The sequence below is a fragment of the Eptatretus burgeri genome, chromosome 12 (genome assembly GCF_056783735.1).
Source record: "Eptatretus burgeri isolate ZD-2024b chromosome 12, Ebu_testis_v1, whole genome shotgun sequence".
Taxonomy (NCBI): domain Eukaryota; kingdom Metazoa; phylum Chordata; class Myxini; order Myxiniformes; family Myxinidae; genus Eptatretus; species Eptatretus burgeri.
The window spans coordinates 573,782-596,706 of NC_140972.1; the positions used below are offsets into that span (position 1 = coordinate 573,782).

Consider the following 22,925-nt stretch of genomic DNA (forward strand, 5'->3'; position numbering starts at 1 on the left):
GGTGGCCATTTCAACAGCACATTGTCATCATCACTGGCACACCCAATCCATCTTCCTGGTAGATTCTCATTGAGATAAGAATTAAACATTCAACTTGGTTAGTTTTTACACATTTTGTTAAAATTTGAGATCATTTGAGCGAGAATTAGCTATGTTATTAGACTACGAAATGGTCATTTTTTTAGGGACATCCTGTATATACATAATTCTGATGAAGAATTCTTTCCTTAACCTCGTTGCGATCGTTGTAGAATTCTTCAGTTGTTGTGATGGTCTTATTTAACTTGCAGGTTTTTAACGCTTAGCCGACTCGGTTTTAATCTCGTTACTCAAAGTGAAAGACATTCCGAGTTAAATGACTGAACCACAACAAGAGCACTCTCCTTCAGGTTTAATTTTATTCTCTGCTTGCGAGTTCAAAAACTCAGATGTCGGCATCCACCAGTTTATTCTCGTTTCTCTCACAATGAACTTGAGAGCCCCCATTTGTTGTGGAACTTTATTTGGTTCTATTTTATTTTTTCTTACTTTTTAGTTAACTGTTTAACTGACCCGATTAATTCACTTCCCACAACGTGAAAGTACATTACATCAGAGAGTTTTATTATTACTTGGTACTTGGTCAGCACCAAGGAGTGCAACCCACCGAGATGGTATACAACCTCACGTGCTTGCACTAAAACAAGATTACAATTTCTGGTATTTATATGCTTTTCATGGGAGAGTGGTGGGGGCTATTAAACATTAGCCAAAGAACTCCAAAATGCAATACGTGTCTTCTTGGTGAAAAGCAACCGACGTAGTCATAACAAAGTTGGTGTTATCAACCCAGGTCACTTTGTTACAGAGCAAGCCATTCATTTTATCAACATTTAGGGCAAAAGACTCTTGGCTAAAGGGAAGGAACACTGACAGCCAATTCGACTTATAGCATAAAAATTATATTTATAAAACACCAGCACAATTACAATTTAGAGTACATTAATATAATTATTTTCTTCCACAACCTCCTGCAGCTTTCCCATCCCTCATTCTTTCCTGCAGCCCTTGTTTGTCAGTCTCCATATATTTTGTCTCTCACCCTGCTATTGAAGTTTCCACCTCCTCTCTTTCTATTGTTCCTTATGTTCTGTTGTGTCCTAATTTGTTTTGTGTTCTAGCTCTTCCATGAGCCTTGACCTTGTATATAAAAAAACAAACTGGAAGGAGGCACTGCACAAGCTAACGTCCAACTCGCTCAAACCCGGAACGGAAACACCGCATATTTCATTATCTATCTACGTAAGCATATCAAAGGAACAAAATTATTTAAACATTACAACTGTTCCTTGATAGACTCTGCATTTATTGATAATTATTAAAGACATACACAAATATGGGTGAATCATTCCAATTTTGTAATGCAGCACAGAAAAGAAATAACAGCAGGAAATTGTTTCACACAAAATGTGAAAAACATCCAAAATACAAATGTTCACATTACCCATATGGAGGGGTTGTGCAGCGAGGTTTCAACAGTCACTCAAATTGTGATCACACCAACTGAGGAATGTTAAACTTTTTTTGCCACCTTTGCAGCATGCCTTCAAAAAGTATCGAAAAAGGTGTAAAACAGCTCCTAGCACATTTATTTACAGTCAAGTTATACCAGAAAATATTAAACACATTCATGCCAAAAATAGTGGAGATCGAGCTTTTGAATGATCATATGAGTTTCCAATAAAGTTAAAATGGGAGGTATGAAGCTAAAGCATCGACATAGGTGGTTGGCAGGGCAGAGGCGAGCTGGTGCTGCCACAGCACACGTCATCAAACAAACTTCTGTGGCTTGGCTTTGGATGCGAGATCTTTAGCGCGTTCACGGGCACGCTCTGTTGCTTCCAGTGCCGTGGATTTCAGTGAACGGGTTGGCTGTTCACCTGTTCCAGGGATAAGTGAGAAATGAGTGCAAAAGGTAAGCAACAACTATGTTTACTTGCGGGAGGTGCTTTCACAAGCAGATGTTTGCAACATTAATCGGTCCGCATAAAAGATTCGCAACATGACCCCAAACTCACCATGCAGTGAAGAAAGGATGTATTCGAAGCCTTTCACGGTCTTTGTAACATTGCTCTTGAATCGAGCCAAACCAAACTCCTGAAATGCATCACAGACTTCCATTCCTTAGAGCACAACTTACAGTATACCCGTCGACAAGCACACGCCAAGATAACAACATTAGATGGCATGTGCTCGAGCATGGAAATTATTTGAAATCTTCTAAAGAAATAAGGAAATTGTCAGACTCATACGTGAAGCAATGATGCCAAGAACACCACGCATGCACAACTACATGTTCACAGCTTCGGTGTAACTGGCAGGTATATTATACCGGTACATGCATGCCCCAAAAAGACACGTTAAGAACAGGCAGTTGGTATTTTACTTTTGAAATATCAACTGCCACTCCAAATCTGCCACCACTTGCCAAAACTCTTCCCTTATCTTCTTTCCACCTCTCATATCCAGGCCCTCCCTCACAAACGACATCTCTCCACCACCAACTTCCTCCTCCTCCTCCTCCCTATCAAAGTCTTTCCCGCTGCCTCTGCCTCATCACTGCTCGCTGCACATTCTCCACCACCTCTTGAACTTGATCATGTCACCACATGTACCTTTAGGCCATGAGCCAGACCCAGTAATTTTTGGCCACCGGTACCTTCTGAGGGGAATAATGCTCATCGTAATTTTTGGCAGGGTATACATCTCTACAGTCAGAAACTATATGATAGCATTGCTTAGGTGGTAGCCTTTTGTGTGTTATTAGCCGTTTAGTAACCCCATCCCAAAATTAACTACTCTGAAACCGGCGCAAGACAGAAGAAGACATTCTATTTAAAACTAATGGTTCTCTCTTATTATATTATCGGCTATATCTTCTTGAAAATAGTGTGGGTTAGATGGGATAAATCAGTGGTCGATGGGATGACCTTTGTCCAAAGAGTAAAAGGTGATCAAGTTATTTTTGGAGATAGTGCCACTACAGTTTTGTCTATGGCACTGAGGGAAGGAGCTGATAGTGAAAGAATAGATGTTGTGTTTGACACATACAGGGAGAACTCTATCAAGAACAGTGAGAGATCACTACGAGGTGGAGAGGCTGGTCATCAGCTTCAAGGCATCACAGGCACACATATTGTGAGACAGTGGAGGAGGTTCCTGAGCACAGTTAATATCAAGACCAATCTTATTACCTCGTTAGTCGGTGAATGGAGGAAACTAGAATACAGAGAAAAGCTACAGGGGAAGGTTCTACATGCAACTGTGAATGACAAATGTTACAGAATCACATCTCAGGACAGTGAGGAGGTGCCAGCTCTTCAGTGCCAACAGGAGGAAGCAGATGGGCACCTACTTCTCCATGCTGCTCGTGCAGCAAGAGAGGGCTATCAGGCTGTAGTGATCTGCTCAGAGGATACATGTCTTCATAATGTCCTTGGCATTTTCATGACAAGATTGGAGTTACACTGTTCCAGAAATGTGGAACTAGAACCCGGACGAGGATCGTTGACATCATGAAGGTTGCTGCCACTGTTGGCATAGATGTCTGGAGGGCTCTCATTAGGATGCATGCATATACAGGATGTGACACTGTCAGTGCGTTTGCAGGCAAAGGGAAGACAAGCGCCTTAAAACTCTTGACCAGCAACAGGGAAACCCAGGACACATTCCGAGAGTTGGGTCATATATGGGACCTCTCCCGAGAATTGATGGCTAAACTAGAGGCATTTACTTGCCTCCTCTATGTACCAAAGGCATCATCCACTAAGGTCAATGATCTCAGGTATGACCAATTCTGTGCTAAGAAAGGTGAGATAGGGAGCAATCAGCTTCCACCATGCAGGGACTGCTTAGTGAAACACGCACAAAGAGCCAACTACCAGGCTGCAATATGGAGACGATGTCTTGAACAGGACCCAAAAGTACCAAGTTCTGTTGGCCGAGGATGGAAGATGGAGAAGGAAGAAGGAGTTGAACAGTTGGTGGTGCACTGAATGGATGGTCAGCCAGCACCTGAGGCGGTCCTTGATGTATTAGCCTGCAATTGTAAAAGGAAATGTTCACTACCAAAATGTGTGCGTTTGTCAAACGGACTGAAATGCACTGATATGTGCAGATTGCCAGACTGTGAGAACCAGGCATCCATCTTTGAGTCAGACCATGGGGAAAGTTTCGATGAGGATATTGAAGAACTGGATAATGATTATGATTTTTAAGTTCATCTTGAACATTTTATATCACTTACAATCAGTGCATATGATCATAGATGTCTTAGAAACTATAAAGGACCCGTCTTTGGGTCATAAGACAATATGTTTATCAGCAACACATTGGGCCTACAGTAGGTAATGGCCTTGTTAGTGTGTGAACACCACATTTGTGTTTCTATTCTGTAATTCTATGCCCTACAACAGAAGATTGTGTTTCATTTTCATCTTTGACTCATTCATCAGATTGCACATGATTAACCATCTTGCTACTGACTTATTGGTTTATATTGTGTAACACGGGTGTTTGATACCTTCATATGTGCATTATTAAGTATCTAAATGCCTGAAATTCTGTATTTTTTGAGAAATTACAGAAAAAAAAACATTAATCTTGTTCATGAACATGCTATCATTTACCTTTGTTTGATTCTTGGAAAGTATCCTTCAATAACAACAGGGAAAATATCATGACATTGACCAAACTACATAAATCTGTCCAAATTAGGTTTTTTCATTGGGGTGGGGAGTGGGATAACATTATCTGCTATGCTGATCTTAATATAAAACATACAAAAAAGAAATTTAGATTTTTGGATTTCTTAATAAATTTGCTAAACACCCATGTAATTATATTGTTCCAGAACTTTTATTTACTTTCCACAGTAAATGATAAACAAATACGTTTCTGAAGGTGGTATGATTTATCACACAGGAAATAGACACTGATATATGTGTCACCAATGACAAACCTTTCAACCTCGGCATGTGTAGCACTTTTTGTTGAGAAGCAAATGATCCCAGCAAAAGGTGAGACAAATTTCAATGTTAATGTTTGACTGATATAAAAATTGTTTTTAAGTTGAAGTAGGATGTCTTACCTTGTACTGGCCATTTTGTACAAAAGCATATTTAAGGGTAGGCATATAAACAGGGTGATAACACACAAAAAGCTTCTACCGATGCAATGCTAGCACATATTTTCTAACTCTAGGGTTGTTGAGCTTGCCAAAAATCACTGAGAATTATTCCCCCCAGATGGTACCGACCAACCCTACTGGCTCATGGACTACTTCCTACTGCCAATGCAACTGAACAGGCACTTGGTGCATGCTGTAATGTTCTCTGATATCCACACCAAAAACAGCTCTCCTGCCCCACCCCCACACCCTCGAGTTTGCTTTTGATTGAGAAACACCATACGTCGTTGTCAACCATCGGAAATGCAACACCATAGGCTCCATCCTCCAAATCTATTGTCACATCAATGTCCTCACCTGCACACCCTCTCACCATGTCCAAACACCCTGCTGCACCCATCTCAACATCCTTCACAAATCTCCTCAAGTTTTCCTCTTACGTCGCTCTAAAACATATTCATCCTTTACTTCATGCATGGTTTTCTCAATGGACTCATTATCCACACAAAACCCTGCCTACAATGCTGCACATTTCCCATCACCTCCTTCTGCTGCAACCGCTACTTCATCTCATCCACCTCAGCTATCACCTCCAACTTCACAATTGCCTTATTCTCTGGAAAAGCATTTTTCACAAACGGATCACTCGAATTCCACACCATCATGAACTCATGATGCCTGATATTGGCTTAATGGTTAGGGTGGTGGGCTTGGGATCCTAGGATCCCGAGTTCAAATCCCACTTGGATGTTGAACTAATACCAGGTGGGGTTGACTCTGCCTGTCATATTTTTGAGGTCGGCAAAATGAGTGCCAGCATGCTGGTATACTGTGTCAAAGTGGCGACCCGTCCAGGATTGTGCCCAATAGCCAAGGAGACTGTTTAGGCAGCACCAACGCTCTTCACAGAGTATGGTCCTGATGGATGGATGGATGGATGAACTCACTCACCCTCAGCTCCTTATATTCTCAGTCATCGATGTTAATGGAAACTAAAGTTTTATACCCTGACCAATGAAAAAGCAATGCTTGTCAAATGCCGTGGTACTCACAATCATCTCCTCACAAACCACTCAGCACCACCTCCATTATCTCTACATGCCCAACAGCAAATGTCATACATCATCAATGGCCACAATATTCAGAGCATCAACACAAACTTCAAACACCATGACTTCAACTTCCCTGGCAAAAAACACCCATCAATCCTGCTCAAACCACGTGCAAGCTTCTCCCTCACTTCTTCCACCCTTCCCACATCATTCAGTCACCAAATACCATCTTCCCAAGCTATTCAAAGGTGCTTCTACCAATGATAGCATCACCCTCCCCACACAGCTCAAACCTATGCACACAATTCATCACCCCTTGTCTCACCACAACACTCCTTAATTTGCTTACCATGAATACCATCCTTTCCCACTGCATCAGCTGAAAATTGGACAACTGTCAGATCATCCATGAATACAAACATTGCTGGTAAGCACTGACCAGAGGCTAACTCCACTCTCAGCAACTCCATAACCAAACAAACAAGTTGGGTGAGATGGCACCCCCCCACCCCCATCAAAATTCCGACCTCCAACCTCTACCAACTGGTCTGTTATATACGAGTGTGTCGCAAAACACATCATAATACACAATCCAAAAATCCCTGAATCTTCATGGTACCCAAAATAATTCCATAGTATATCCAATCAGGGCATGCGGCACTGACCCCTTACCTATGCATTCTCCAAATCCAACCATACCACCGCAATGTCAATCATTTGCCTCTTTGCTTTCAGCAATATTTGCTGCACCAGTGCAACAATATCCTGTGTCGGAGTGGCGACTCATCTAGGATCGTGCCCAATCGCCGAGGAGACTGCTGAGGCAGCACCAATGCTCTGCACAGAGTATGGTCCCAATGGATGGATGGATTGCAACAATAAACTGTGATGTGGCGATTCTTTGCTTTGTACCAACTGAAAACGTTTTTTTACTCATTGTAATCATGTAATTTATTTTGCCTTCCTAACTCCGGAAATGTCTCCATGGAGAACCGAGCCGCCGTATCACCATCAAAGCTTGAAGAGCGTTCGCCTGAGGGGCAAAGCACTCAAGTAGGCACTCCATTGACACGGTTGAAGAAACTTTAAAAAACGAAACGTCAAATTGCTTATATGTATCTATCTCTGCCGAAGTGATGGGTCATACAATAAAAGATCGCACATAAAGAGGAACTGTGGTGTCAAATAAAATTGAACATTTTTTTGAACACGGATATTTTCAATAGTTCCCTGGAGTCAGGACAGGTACTGAAGGATTGGAGAGTAGCAAATGTAATAATATTATTTAAGAAAGGATCCAGAGAAGAATTGGGAAACGATAGACCTGTTAATTTGACTTCAGTTGTGGGTAAGGTGTTGGAGACATTAATTAAGGACCAGATGAGGAACCATTTAAATAAATACAAACTAATTAAAAGAAGTCAGCATGGGTTTACCAAAGGTAGTTCTTGTCTACCAAATCTTTTAGAGTTCTATGAAGCAGTGTCTGATTGGTTGGATGAGGGAAAGGCAGTGGACATGGTATATCTCGACTTTAAGAAGGCATTTGATAAGGTACCACATCCGAAGTTGTTAGCCAAAGTGAGGGCTTGTGGAGTGGCTGGTCAGGTAGATAATTGGATTGCAAACTGGCTTAGCTAAATAAAAGGAAGCAAAGAGTGGTTGTGAGTGGGAGGATGTAAGTAGCGGGGTACCTCAGGGATCAGTACTCGGACCATAACTATTCATTATTTACGTCAAGGATTTGGATAATGGGGTAGAGAGTAGGCTTTCCAAATTTGCAGATGACACAAAGCTTGGAGGTGAGGTGGATATCAGAGGGAGTTGTGATCAGATACAGGAAAGTATTGATACTTGCATAGATTGGGCAAAACATTGGCAGATGTAATTTAACCTGAGCAAGTGTAAGGTGTTGGGATTGGGAAAGAACAATGAAAATAGAGATTACAGGATGTGAGGGGTAATTTTGGAGCGTATCACACAGGAGAAGGATCTGGGGGTGTGTGGAAGAAAAAAATAATTATATTCATGTACTCTCAATCATAATTTTTGCTGGTGCTTTATAAATTTAATTTTTATGCTATAGTTGAATTGGCTGTCAGTTAGGTCAGGTCAGGTATGGGAGCATGTGCCAGAACAGCGCATCGCTGCGTCCACTTTCCGCCGGTACTCCAGGGGCCTCCGTCTGGCCATCCCCCAGGCAGATGCCAGGCCCATCCCCATCTCCTTGAGATGATGGTCAACCTGCTGCAACCATGAGGCACGTGGTTGGCCCACTGGCCTCCTCCACTCATGAGACTCCCTCGCTGAGAGAATCTGGTGAGCAGGATCAGCATCAGGAAAACGAGCCACATGTCCATACAGCCGCAACTGACGCTCACGGACTATGCAGGTAACAAATCTCATCCGAGTCTCTCTCAGCAACCGCTCGTTGGACACAAAATCCGACCAGCGATAGCCAAGGATTCTCCGAAGACACCTGGTACCAAAGGAATTAAGTCTCCGTCTCAGATCCTTGGTCAGAGTCCAAGTCTCGCACCCATAGAGCAAGACTGGAAGTACCAAGGACCTGAAGACTAGGACTTTCATCCTCCCGCACAGGTACCGGCAGCGCCACACCCCATGATCCAGTGAATCCATGACTCCCCAGGCCCGACCCAGACGTCTATTGACCTCTGACTCGCAGCCAGCAGAGACATGAATATCACTGCCAAGGTAAGTGAATCTCTCCACGACCTCAACATCCTCACCACAAACAGACACAAACAGGACAGCAGCATCCAAGATGTCACCGAAAGCCTGGATCTTAGTTTTGACCCAAGAAACCCGTAATCCCAACGGCTCCGACTCCTCATTCAGCACCTCGAGGGCCCCCAAAAGGATGTCTAAAGTCTCCGCAAAGATGACTGCATCGTCTGCAAAATCAAGGTCCGAGATCTTGACATTCCCAAACGATGCACCGCAACTTGATCTCTCCGACATCCTCCCTAAAATCCAGTCCATACAAGTGCTGAAAAGTGTGGGGGCAAGTACACATCCCTGACGAACTCCAGTAACAACTGGAAATAAATCAGAGGTGGTACCACCACACTTCACAGCACTCTCAGAACCAGAGTAGAGTTCAGACATCAGATCGATCAGTTTTGGTGGCACCCCTCGAAGACCAAGAATCCTCCAGAGGACATCCCGATTCACTGAATCGAACGCTTTACAGAGATCAACATAGGCTGCAAGCAGCCCCTGCCGAAACTCTCGTCTGCGTTCGGTGAGGACACGAAGGGCAAGGATACGGTCAATCGTTGACCTCTTTGGTGTAAAGCCTGACTGCTCTGGACGCTGGTGCTCAAGCAGATGGTGGCGAACCCTATCAAGAATTATCCGAGCAAAGACCTTGCCCGACACTGAGAGCAGCGTCACCCCTCGGTAGTTGTTGCAGTCTTGGCGATCACCCTTCCCTTTCCAGAGAGGGACAACAAGGCCCCTCTTCCAGTCAGTTGGGATGATGCCTGTGTTCCAGGCAGAGCACAAAACTGCATGCAACGACACGAGTGCAGCATTTCCACCAGCCTTGAGAAGTTCGGCATGGATGCCACAAATCCCTGGAGGTTTGCCCCGTTTCAACTGGTTCACCGCAGCCAGTGTTTCCACAAGTGAAGGTGGACCACAGTTGATTCGTGGGTCAGCAACAGGGATTGTAACACCCTTGACGTCCAACTCGACAGCTGGGGGATCAGCCTGGTACAACCGCTCAAAGTAACCGGCCCAGAGGGCCTTCACTTCAGACACCTCTGTCAAGAGCCTACCACTCTCTGCTCGAACTGCAGTGCTCCGAGGGATGGGCTTGGATGAACGTAATGCGCGAATTCCCCTGTAAGCGGGACGAGAATCACCTGTCCACAGGTGATGCTCTACCCCCTTACAGATTCCTCGCACATACGCCTCCTTGTCCACCCTCAGTGCACGTACAGTTTTACGCCTCAGCTCTCTGAACAGCTCAGCTCTGCCATTCAGCCTGGTCCTGCGACTCTGGTCAATGGTATCCAGTGTCCCTTGAGAGACAAAATTCTTCTTTGCCCTGCGGTGAGTTCCAAGACATCCACCGGCAACATCAAGGACGGTGGTCTTGAAGGCGCTCCACAACTCTTCAGGACCCCCCAAAGCACCCAGACCCCCCAAGTGTCCACTCAGCCTGTTCGCAAACTCCTCAGCTACTCTCTCATCCCTGAGCTTGGCAACATCCAGCCTAGGCTGGGATGGTACCATTCTCCAGGATTTAAGGTGCAGCTTTAGAGTTGCTACAACAAGCCTGTGGTCAGTATTGAGGAACTGAGCACTCCGGTAGACCCTGGAGTTCTGGATCATCCTCCAACGACCATCAATGAGGACATGGTCAATCTCCTTTGCCACACCGCCAGCGTTGGAATACCAAGTCCAGCGATGAGCTTGTGGGCGCTGAAACCATGAACCAGCCACCCTAAGTCCATGACTTCTTGCAAAGTCAAGGAACTTAGTGCTATTCTGGTTCATAGTTCCTGACCCATGGGGACCAACACACACCTCATAACCATCCCTATCAGTTCCAGTCGATGCATTGAAATCCCCCAAGACTAGAAGTGTATCTCGTCTGGGGCACTGATCAACCACAGACTCGAGTGTAGCGTAGAATGCATCCTTCACGGTGAGATCACTCGCCTCAGTCGGAGCATAAACAGAGACCAGGGAAATGACACCTAAGGAGTGACGAATCCTTAATCTCATAATACGCTCGTTGACCGGTGTTACCTCAATTATCATTGGGGTCAGCTTATTGGACACAGCTACAGCAACTCCTTGGGTATGGTAACCATCAAAGCAACCAGACCAATAGTAGGTGTAACCACCCACCATTATCTCGCCGCAATCCGGTCTCCGAACCTCAGAGAGAGCTGCAATCCCGATGTCCAAACGCTTGAGCTCAGATGATAACAGAGACAGGTGATTATCCTCTCTTAGGGATAGGACATTCCAGGCACCCACCCGAAGGGAACGCCTCAGGTTAACCCAAGGAGACCGCCGTCTGGTGGACGACACCTCAGCACCACTCCGACACACTCTCCCGCAATCTGACCCAGGGATGTTACCCCGTGGTTTCCCTCCTATCAAAGATTGGGGGTCCCGAAGGCTTTGCCCCAATCCCGTCATCCGGTGAGCTGCCCTGCGAAGGGAAGCTGCACAGGAGGTACTCCCACGGAGTGGGTTTTCAGATTTTTTTTGCGTTTTTGCGTTTTGCGGAATGAAGGGTTTTACGGTGGCCAGAGTGCAAATCCTGCCACCAACCTCCTAATAAGAAGTAACCCAACTGCAGGAGGACGTCTGCAGACACAGTTGGGCACTAGATATGGATGGCTGTTGGCTCACAAGGAGCTCTTCCACCCTTTGACAGGTTTTGTTTTTAATCCTGCTGGGTGTCCATATCCAAACACCCCCCTCACCAGAAAACCTGGTGGGGGAGACGGTTTAGTCGCCGACAACCCGACCATGGAACAGATTAGTACAGGTTTACATGGTACCTGTAGCAGGTCACAGATCGAACCTGACCTGACCAACCTGACCTGTCAGTTATGTTTCCCTTTACCCATCTTTTGACCTAAATGTTGATAAAAGGAATGTATTACGATGAAACAAAGTGACCTGGTTGATAACACTGCAACTTTTGCCATGATTATGTCATTCTCTTACACCCAGTGGACACGTATAGCAGTTTGAGTTATTTTTCCTAATGCTTATCAGACCCATGTACTCACTGCCTTTTATATACAAAATTCCTTATATTCATTTCTTTGTAAGACCTATAACCTACGGTCTTATCCTGTACTCCTTTTGGTTGTCTGCTTTTTTTTATTTTGTCCAATTCTCACCAAGGCCAGCTGAAAGTCACCATGTTCTCTCTCCGTTTGTTCTCCCAGCCCTCTCCACTCCCACGAAAGCATATAAATATCAGAAAATATAAACTTAGCTTAGTGCAAATCATTGCGGATGTTTTACATCTCAGTGTTTTGAACTCCATGGTACCATGAAATAAATGTTCTCTGACGAAATGTACTTTTCCGTGTGGACAGTGGATGATTTGGGTGTTTAAAGAGACAATAACATAAATAGGATTTACACCGAGTAAGTTAACAACAAAACTCCACAACAGGTGGTAATAGATACGGGAGGTAAGCAGGCAGCACAGTGCCAGGCAGCGAAGGAAAAGCAAATAGGGTTTTAGGTTGTATTCGGAGGGGGATCGTTTATAAATCAAAAGAGGTGGTGTTAACATTGACAGGAATTTAGTGAGGGCCACATCTAGAATATTGTGTGCAGTTTTGGTCACTACAATTCAGGAAGGACATAGATACCATAGAGAGGGTTCAGCGCAGGGCTACTAGATGGATTATTGGCCAAGCTGGACTCAGCTATGAGGAGCGGCTGAATGAGACAGGACTTTATTCACTAGAAAGGAGACGGTTACGAGGAGATATGATAGAGATGTTTAAGATAATGAAAGGTAGAGATAAAATAAGTGCCTTATTCAACTTATTATTCTTACTCAATATATATATACTGTATATGTGTATGTATTATTCTATAACTTACTTATGTTTAAGATGAAGATGAATTATTCAACAGAGTAGACAGCGATAGGACCAGAGGCCAGAGCATGAGAGTAAAGAAGAGGAGAGTAAAGACGGTAGTGAGGTAAGGGTCTTTTACTCAGAGAGTAGTTAATGAATGGAATTGTCTCCCTGGAAAGGTAGTGGCCACAGAAAAAAAGTAGCTAAGTTTAAATTAGAATTAGATAGGTACCTGGAAGTTAGGGAGATAGAGGGGTATGGGGATGTTGATGAGACTTTTAGGTAGTTTGAGTATTGATGGGTGATTGTGTACATGTGTACAGAGTGCTGTTGGTGGGGGTCTCTTCAAGGTTGTGTGGTTGATGTGTGTTTTTAGATCCTCGTGGAGGATCTCTAAGTCTTACTCACGCTGTTGTTCTTCATCTTCTTCTTGTGGACTTTTTTTGTTTCACAGCCTACAGTTTTCATCGAAACTTCCTGAAACTTGGCATATATATGTAAAAATACCCTGCACAGACAGTAACCATCTCCCATTTTGAAAATTCCTCCGAGAAAAAAAGTTATGACGTCAAAATATCTCCGCTAATGGAAATCGCCTAAAAAATTATCTCTGAAACTAGGCAAGCTTTTTGAATTCTGTTTGCGGGAATCGAACAGGGCATTAGCAGAGATGAATTACCACACATGTGATACTGTTGTGGGGCCGGGACGTCGGCCGCGGGCACGACCGCTGGAAGGAGCCGCGAGTCGGCTCGACCAATTGCCCGGAATTCAGATCGTCGCCCCGGATAAGTCCGGAGTCCACGGGCCCTCTATCAGACCGAAATTCGCCAATGGATAGACCACGTGGGGTAAGGTCGATTGCCAATTTCAATTTACCTAAATACCCACGTGGTCCAACTACCGGGGAATTTCACCCACGACGGAACTCGTACGGAAACGAGCCACTTAGCGCGCTCGTTCCGTGTGCGATTCCGAGCGGTTTAATCGCCAAGACCCGTCGGTCCAAATGTCCCCTTAGGGCCGTAACAGCTTTAACTAATTTTCCCCAGCATGCGACATGCTCAGTCAATGAAAGAAGGGACGCGAACGAACTGAAACATTTAACAATCGGGGTTTATTTATACAATAATGGGGAATTAGGGAACACGGAAGGGCAGATTTAAACCAAATAAAGCAAGGCAATGATATACAGCGAGAAGGCACTTATACAATTCGCTACTGACTGACTGGCGCCACAAACACACATACGCACACACCCAAAAATGATCGGACCAGATGGTCTTTATTGAGCTATCTTGGACCTGCCCGCCTCGTGCGGTCTTCAAGGACCAGGTCCTCGGGGCCGAACCGGACCCCCAGCACGATCTGGATGACCCAAGCGAGCGAAGTCAGCAGGCGAAGGCTGGCGGGAGAAGACCCTCCGTGCGCAGACACTTTCGAGAACAAGCGGAGAACGACAGGAGAACAACGCGCACACCGCGCCAGACCCAGAACCAACTCGCGCGAACGCGCAGACCGCGCCTATAATTATATCCCCTTCTTCTGAGGGGAGGCACCTCCTTTAGACCGTCCCTCTCTCACTGGCTGGTTTTGGCGCGCAAAGTCGCTCTTTGTCTCCCTCACTGGCCAAAACGGGCAGCAGGCCAAATGATTGGCCCAGGGGCGTGGTGACGTCACACGGCCCCCTTTCCTCCTGTCGCGGGCCCGGATTGGCTGAGTGGCGGTCACCCCACCCGCTGCAGGTCGATTGGTTGAGGGCCGCCACATGGCTCCTCCCCGAACTCTGCCTTCTTCCAAAGGACCGCCCCTCTCACAGTCGGGGAAGTTGAGCAACATGTTTCTGCAGGAGTTCCGCCCACCCCTGACATCGACCAGAGCGAGGTGAAGGAAGCGAAGTGAAGGTGAGGGTGATGCGGTGTCGTCGGCGCTGATGTTGGTGGTGAAAAATAAACGAAAAGAAAACCTGACTATTAAAATAACTCCACAGCACAGGAACATTTAATTACCCATTAGACTACGGTTGGGACCCTAACTGGCAACATGTACTTACCGATATAACTGATCTAAAGGACCTGTTTGTTGTGTGCTCATGGCTTCCAGATTCGCAACAATAATCACTATGATGTCATATCAATTTTTATGACGTCATTCCTATTTTTTGTTTCACAACCCAGAGTTTTCATCGGATCTTCGTGAAACTTGCCATGTATATGCAGAAAGCCCACGCGCAGGCAGGAACCATCTCTGATTTTGGAAATTCTTCCTAGAAAAAAGGTTGACGTCATAATATCGCTGTTAATGGAAATCGCCTACACCATTATCTCCGAAACTCGGCAAGCTGTTTGAATTTTGTTTGCGGGTATCAAGCCTGGCATTAGCACAGATAATTATTTATCGCAAACCTGATACATCACAATGACGTCATATTCGTTTTTATGACGTCATCATTAAGAGGACGAGGATCTTAGCTCATTTGAGCTTGTTAACCAAGTTCATTCCCCATCCCCTGAGGGGAAGAAAAGCAACAAAAAAAAACCTACAAAAACTACCACAAAACAAACAAACAAACAAGCAAATAAATTTATTTCATTAATTAAAAACTTTTTTTTTACATTTTCTTCCTTGGATCTTGTGTACATGGGTTGGTGTGGCGTTTGCACAGTCATGATGGGCTAAATGGCCTCCACCTGTGTTGGATTTCTTTGTTGTTATTTTCAGCGAGCCAGCCACCGCCCGACACACCGCATGGACAAATGCAGGTGAATAGGCCCTGAACTTTGTTCAAGTCGATTGATATATTCAGTAACAGTGTGAATATTGCCGAGTGCTCGCCAAATTGCTACGGGTTTCGGGTCGACTACAAGGGGATATCCTCGGTTCCCCTCGGACTTACCAGGCCTGAGGCCGCTTGCCAATTGGTGAACCACGTGATCCAGTGTTGTCTGTGTAATTTCCGTTTAACAGCAGGTAACGCCATCTCCTGAATCGGGGACATGCCCTCGGCTATGTACTGAGCTTGTCTAAATTAGATCTTAACTGTGGCAGCCGAGCAACCGCTAGTGCGTACCAGACTTGGATGAATGAAAGGATGAAAGTAAATTAATTGGGGAATTATAACCTCCCAGACCAACCTAAGTGCGGACAACGCCTGGCCAATGGGGAAAAGATGAACACAGACAGATCACAAATGAAGTTCAACAAAAGGGGATGTATTATGGGCAGGACAATTTAAAATGCAAAGGTACAGAGCTATGCAGCATTTTTATATACAAGCAATCATCAAAAAGAGGGATTCAGTAAAAAAAATCGAAATGTACACAAAGATAATGGTTGCATGTAGGTATAGGAAAGAAAACAGACAAGAAGTAGAACTGAACTCTGTCTTACCTACCAGCTATACATAAGACATGGTTACCCAATCAGAACTACTGTGGAAGGAGAAGAAAAGAATAGAAAGAGGAGAGAAAGGATGAGGTTTATCACCCTCTCTGCTCACTGGGTGAGGGGGCCGGAGTGCCTCCACGACCCAAACGCAAAAGAGAGGGGTCAAAGGGAGGAATACTGATGGTGTCTAAATGTGCTTGATCATAGAAGTGCACTGGGTGCTCGTTGTGCATGTGGTGCAAGAGGAAACTGTGAAGGTCTGTATCAGTGGTAGTGCCCTTAACAGGACAGTTGGTGGCAGCAGAGGCCTCGGCAAGCTCCGACATTCAGGTAGAACAATCTTATATATTATTTCCGAGTTTGTGGTTTCGTGTCGCGCTATCTTCGACTTTGTTCTGCGCTCGAGTAACGTGATATTCGGCTTACATTATCTCAAAGACCATATGAGGGGCATGGTACAAAAAAAAGTAAATAAAATGGTTCTGAAACAGTGAAATCGCATTCCACTTACTGCATTAAAGTAAAATTACTACTGATTCTCTGCATCAGTTCCTTTCTCAAACACACCCACCCCAACATGTCGCGCAGAGCACGGGTTATGCTAGTACATCATGAAAGCAAAGAAAATAATAAATAGCGTGAGATAAATAGCCTACCGCGTGAGAATCTAAAGAGTGTGTATGCGTGGCTTGGCTTCGGCTCCAATGACTGTGCTCGCTACGTACACCTAACGCTCTGGCTCCCCAGCTCTGACCGCCAACATGAGGGCCACTGTTCAAGCCCCGATCGTTCTCTTGCGAAGCAAACGCAGGACAGGACAGGACAAACACCGGAGCCTACACCAACACAGGAACAAAGCCAAGAACCAATGCACCAAGCAGCAGCCCGTCCTGCCATTTTTATAACCGTTCAACAAGGGTGGGCCCTAAAGGTAGATCAAAACGGCCTCTTGTGGTAATCTCGGCCACTGATTGGCACATCACCACTTTAACCCTGCCCATGCCAGACCTCCACAACAATCCCTGCCCAGTTAGTCACTCAACCACGGCATGCGATGGACCCTCAGTGATAAACATGGGTGGGGGCTCGGGACGAGATACAAGCACAGGTGCGGGAGCGAATGCTGGGAGCCTGTAATCGCTTGTTGGAGCAAACAGAGCGATTATTTAGCAATAAAACGATAATGACCAATTAGTGCCTGTTGTTCTGAAGTTTTGATAAAATCCAGAGAATGGAGGCGCTGCCAATGTGTCATGCATTACCTCCCCCATGCTTCCAAGCCGTGGCAGCGTCGGTGAGGGGTATAGATGAGGTTATGATGATGGAGGATTGTGGGTAGTTCGTGTGTGGTGGTGACATCATGGTTCGTGGGTTATGAAGTTTTTGGGTCTTGGGATGATGAATGGTGTGGATAATTTCTTAATGCAATGCAAGTTAACGTGCGAAATAAAAACCAAGTGTAAATAAAAGTGTAAACTAATAAATGATAAGGGTTGTATTGTTATTGTATTGTCTGAAGGAAGATTATCGGGAGGTTGAGTAAGGGTGGCAGTTTGGGCCTGATGCACGATTCAAACGAGCGTTCTCCTGGCATACGCCAAACCCAGATTCGTTCGTCGGACTGCCAGATGGTGAAGCGTGATTCATCATTCCAGAGAACGTGTTTCCACTGTTCCAGAGTCCAATGGCGGTGAGCTTTACACTACTCCAGCCGACGCTTGGCATTGCACATAGTGATCTGAGGTGTGTGTGTGGCTGCTCGGCCATGGAAACCCATTTCATGAAGCTGTCGCCGAACAGTGTTTGTGCTGACGTTGCTTCCAGTTAGTTTGGAACTCGGTAGTGAGTGTTGCAACTGCCAACAGACGATTTTTCCGCACTATGCGCTTCAGCACTCAGTGGTCCCGTTCTATGAGCTTGTGTGGCCTACCACTTCATGGCTGAGCTGTTGCTACTTGACGTTTCCACTTCACAATAACAGCGCTTACAGTTTACCGAGGCAGCTCTAGCAGGGCAGAAATTTGACTAATTGACTTGTTGGAAAGGTGACATCCTATGACAGTGCCACTTTGAAAGTCACTGAGCTCTTCAGTATGGCCCATTCCACTGCCAATGTTTTTCTATGGAGATTGCATGGCTGTGTGTTTGACTTTACATACCTGTCAGCAATGGGTGTTCCTGAAATATCAGGATACACTAATTAGAAGAGGGGTCTACATACTTTTGGTCATGCAGTGTATATATAGTGGCTCTAGAAAATCCACACCCCCTTTCAAAATTTTCACCTTTTGTTGCTTGTAGTCTGTAATTAAATCAGACTTTTTCAACCATTATTTACAAATTGTAACCCACAACTTCCAAGTGAAAAACAAATTCTAAAATTTCAGAGAATTGATTAAAAATACCAAACTGGAATATCTTGGTTGGATAAGTGTCCATCCCCTTGATTTAATACTTGGTTTAAAAGCACTTTGACAGCAATTACAGCTGTGACTCTGTTGGGATTGGTCTCAACCAACGTTGCACAACTTGAATGGGAAATATTTGCCCATTCCTCTGTACAAAACTGCTCAAACTCAGTCAAGTTGCGTGGGGAGTGCTGATGGACAGCAATCTTTAAGTCATGCCACGGATTTTCGATTGGATTTAGGTCAGAGCTCTGAGTGGGCTACTTCAGGACATTAACCTTTTGTTCCTTAGTCACTCCAGTAGTGTAGCTTTGGGCATCTGCTTCAGGTCATTGTTATGCTGAAAAGTGAACTTCCGTCCCAATTTCAGCTTTCATGCAGAGGGCAGCAGGTTTTCCTGTCGGATTTTTCTGTATTTTGCTCCATCCATTTTCCCTTCTATCCAGACAAGTGCCCCAGGCCCTGCTGATGAGAAACATCCCCATTACATGATGCTGCCACCACCAAGCTTCACAGTTGGGATGCTGTTCTTCGGTTTATGTGCTGTGTTGGGTTTCTGCTAAATGTAATGTTTTGAATTTGGGCCAAAAATTTCCATCTTGGTTTCATCAGACCATAAAACTTTTTGCCACATGGTTTCAGAATCTCCAGAGTGGTTTTTTGCATACCTCAAATGGGACTCAAGGTGGGCTTTTTTGAGTAATGGCTTCCTTCCTGCCACCCTACCGTTCAGGCCAGACTTGTGGAGTGTTTGGGATATTGTTGTCACATGCACACAGTGATCAGTCTTTGCCATAAAGGTATGAAGTTATTTAAAAGTTGCAATTGGCCTCTTGGTGGGCTCTCTGATCAGTCTCCTCCTTGCTTGCTCATCCAGTTTGAAGGGACGGCCTGATCTTGGAAGGGTCTTGGTGGTACCATACGATTTCTACTTCTTAATGATTGTGTTGACTGTGCTTCAAGGGATATTCAAGGCCTTGGAAATATATTTATACCCATTCCCTGATCTGTGCCATTCCACACCTTTATCCTGGAGGTCTTTTGAAAGGTCCTTTGTGCTCATGGGTGAGTCTTTCCTATGAAATGCACTACTCAGGAGAGGAAACCTACAGGAACAGCTGATTTTATTCTGAAATAATCAGAATCACAACAATTTAACACTGGTGGTGGTCGATTAACGTGAAGGTCAATTAACTTGAATTTAACACAGTTGGAGGTTAATTTTGGCCCTGTATCTCAATGGTGAAGAATCACTTTAAAAAATTTAAAATTCTCAGATCCAGATCTGGACCTTCAGCAAATTCGAATCAATTCTTCCTTGTCACACACCCAAACTGTCAACCAAGTTTCATCCGAATCCGTATAAGTTTTGATATCACGTGCAAAATGTTTTTTAGCGCCATCTCTCAATGGTGAAGAATCACTTTAAAAATTGTCGTATCCGGTTCTGTATCTTCACCAAAACCTAATCATTTCGTCCTTGTCACACAACCAAACTGACTACCAAGTATTGACCAAATCCATCCAGAACTTTTTGATATATCCTGCTCACAGACAAACAGATAGATAGACAGACAGACAGGGAAGAAAACATAACCTCCGTCGTCCTTCAGTGGCAGAGGTAAAAATGTGCAAAGACTGATCCCCTTAATTATAGACCTAGCAGCTTACATCCAATTATCAGCAAGGTTGTGGGATCCATCATCGCAGTTGATATGAAATCCTTCCTTTTATCCAAACACCATATTTCACATCACCAATATGGTTTAAGACAGGGTCACCCTTCTTTGGGCATGCTGCTTTTACTCACCTAACAATGGATGGAGAACCTCAATGTCTTTCATTATACCAGGGCCATCTCTCTGGACACATCTTGTGCTTTTGATACAGTCTGCCTAATTCTCCAAGGTCTGAATATATATGGCATCCAAGGCAAACTCCACACATGGCTTCCTGACTTCTTCTATTTTTGTAGCCAAGGTGTGGCTCTCAACACAATCCTTTCATCCCCCACACCTTTCTGCCTCAATTCTCCCCCCCCTCACAGTTCTCCCCTAAATGTCCCCACTCATCCCTCCTCGTCAAATCTCCCCCTTGCTCCTCCTTTCAAATCAACCCCCCAATCCCCCTTCTCAAAGCTGCCTCCCCTCTTCCCACCCCTTCAAACCTCATCACACCCCCTCAATTTTTGTTCCTCCCCCACCCACTCACATCTCCCCAATACCTCTACCCAGTCTCATCCTTCCATGGCCATGGCTGCTCTCATCATCTCCCCTCTCCCTCAAAGCTTCCTTCTCACTCCTCCCTTGCAAATCAACTGCTTCCTCCCTCTTCAAAATAAATTTCTCCCTCTCCTTTCTCAAAAGCTCCCCCCACACCTTTCTCCCTCAGTTCTTCCGCCTCATCCTTCTCCCTCTATTCTCCCCTCTCACACCTTCCTTTCAAATCTTCCCTCACCCCCCCTTCTCAAAACCACCCCCTCCCCTCTTTCCTCCCTCTTCCTTCACAGTGCAGAGTTGAAAAATCCAGGGCCTTCGGTCAAACCTGACGGAGCTTTCCATACAGGTTGCCACTGACAAACCAGACATAATCTGCTTCGCAGAAACTCCTTAGTTTCTCTCCCTGATTACTCCTTCCTCCGGTATGATAGACCTGAGCCTCATCCTGGTGGCGGAGTTGCTCTCTTTATCAAAAACTCTACTGCTCACTCTCCATGCACTGCCCTCACTTCTCCACACCCCAGGAATACCTCTATAGCTATGGCTTCCTCTCCGCTCCCACCGCTTGTTTATTTGTGTGTTGTACCGTCCACCAAACAGTGATGACTCCACTTACATCTCGCTCGCCAAAAATACGAACCAACTTCTATCCAATCATACAAACTCTCTCTTTCTCATATTCTACTGGTCAAAAGTTTTAGAACACCCCCATTTTCCAGTTTTTACTGAAATTTAAGCAGTTTAATGTTTCAATGTACTCTGAAATTAAAGCATAGAACAAATAAACACCAACAACAAAAAAACAGACTTTTTTACAGCCATTTTTCCTAGCTTTTTTGTGGGCTCCATGCAATCATGGTTCCCTTCTTGAGGCAATGTTTTTATGGCTGGACGCACTTCCTGACACCAACCCTGGTTGCCTCTTACGACACAGGGATATGGTACACCTTTTATAACCGGGGCATACACCGGGATCAATACACTGGTACTTATTTCGCCAACATCGGAAGGATGACAACAGGATGAGTCAACCCCCGAGTGTTCATTCAGTGGCCAATGAGGCTCGAACTCAGGACCCTAGGATCCCAAACCAGCCACCCTAACCACAAGGCCAACACCAGGCTTTGAGAACAAATAAACACTTGCAGATAAAAAAGAAATCATGGAATCGTTTTGTTGAACAAAATTTAATCTAAATTTTTGACTCGTCAAAGTAGCCTCCTTTTGCAGAAATAACAGTCAAACATACTCGTGGCATTCTTTCTCCAATGGAAATGAAATATTGTTCAGAAAGTTCTTCCCAACACTGTTACAGAAGTTCCCACAAATGTGTTGCACTTGTAGGTTGCTTTACTTTCACCCTTCTGTCCAGTTCATCCCAAACCAGCTCGATGGGGTTTAAGTCTAGAGACTGTGCTGGCCCATTCCATGATTTGAAGCCTACCATCTTGTTCTTTTCTTCTAAGGTAGTTCTGATATAGCCTGGAGGTATGTTTTGGGTCGTTATCTTGCTGTAGGATGAACCTCTGGCCAAATAGCCGTAGACTAGAGGGTATTGCATGGCGCTGCAAAATGCTGTGGTAGTCCTTTTGGTTCAGGGTGCCAGTCACTCTGCGCAAGTCGCAGACTCTGGATCCAGCAAAAAAGCCCCAGATCATCATGCTTCCTCCTCCATGTTTGACAGTTGGTGTCACATACTGAGGAACTATCCTTTTGCCTACTCAACGGAGTACAAAAACCCTGCGTGATGAACCGAAGATTTCAAATTTTGATAAATCGATCCATCAGACCTTCCAGTTTTCAGTAGTCCACTGGCGGTGGCCCAGGCAAGCCTCTTTTTGTTATTTTGCCATCTTAGCAATGGCTTTCTTACTGCTCGACCGCAAGACCTGTCAAACCTGCAGCTCAAAGTTTTCTCTTCACAGTTGAAACTGAGACTTCCTTACTTCAATCAGTGTTAAGCTGTGCTTGAAGCTGCTGTCCTGTGAGCCAGCTATTACGCAAGTTGTTGACTCTCAGAAACTTGTCTTCCGATTGTGTTGTGACTTTGGGTCTCCCAGAGCTCTTCCTGTCAGTTTCCTCCAGTTTCCAAGTGC

General features: G+C 44.9%; 1 protein-coding gene across 2 annotated transcripts in view; it reads right to left on the bottom strand.

The window, feature by feature from the left end:
• Window positions 1-379: 379 nt before the first annotated feature.
• Window positions 380-22,925, bottom strand: part of PRELID1 (PRELI domain containing 1) — a 75,512-nt gene continuing 52,966 nt past the window's right edge. For both annotated transcript variants that reach the window (XM_085849220.1, XM_085849221.1), the window contains 2 exons: window positions 2,058-2,136; window positions 380-1,919 (listed from right to left, as the gene is read on the bottom strand). In XM_085849220.1, the coding sequence (XP_085705346.1) occupies window positions 1,810-1,919; window positions 2,058-2,136 (189 nt within the window). In that variant the 3' untranslated portion in view covers window positions 380-1,809. The remainder of the gene's footprint in view (window positions 1,920-2,057; window positions 2,137-22,925) is intronic.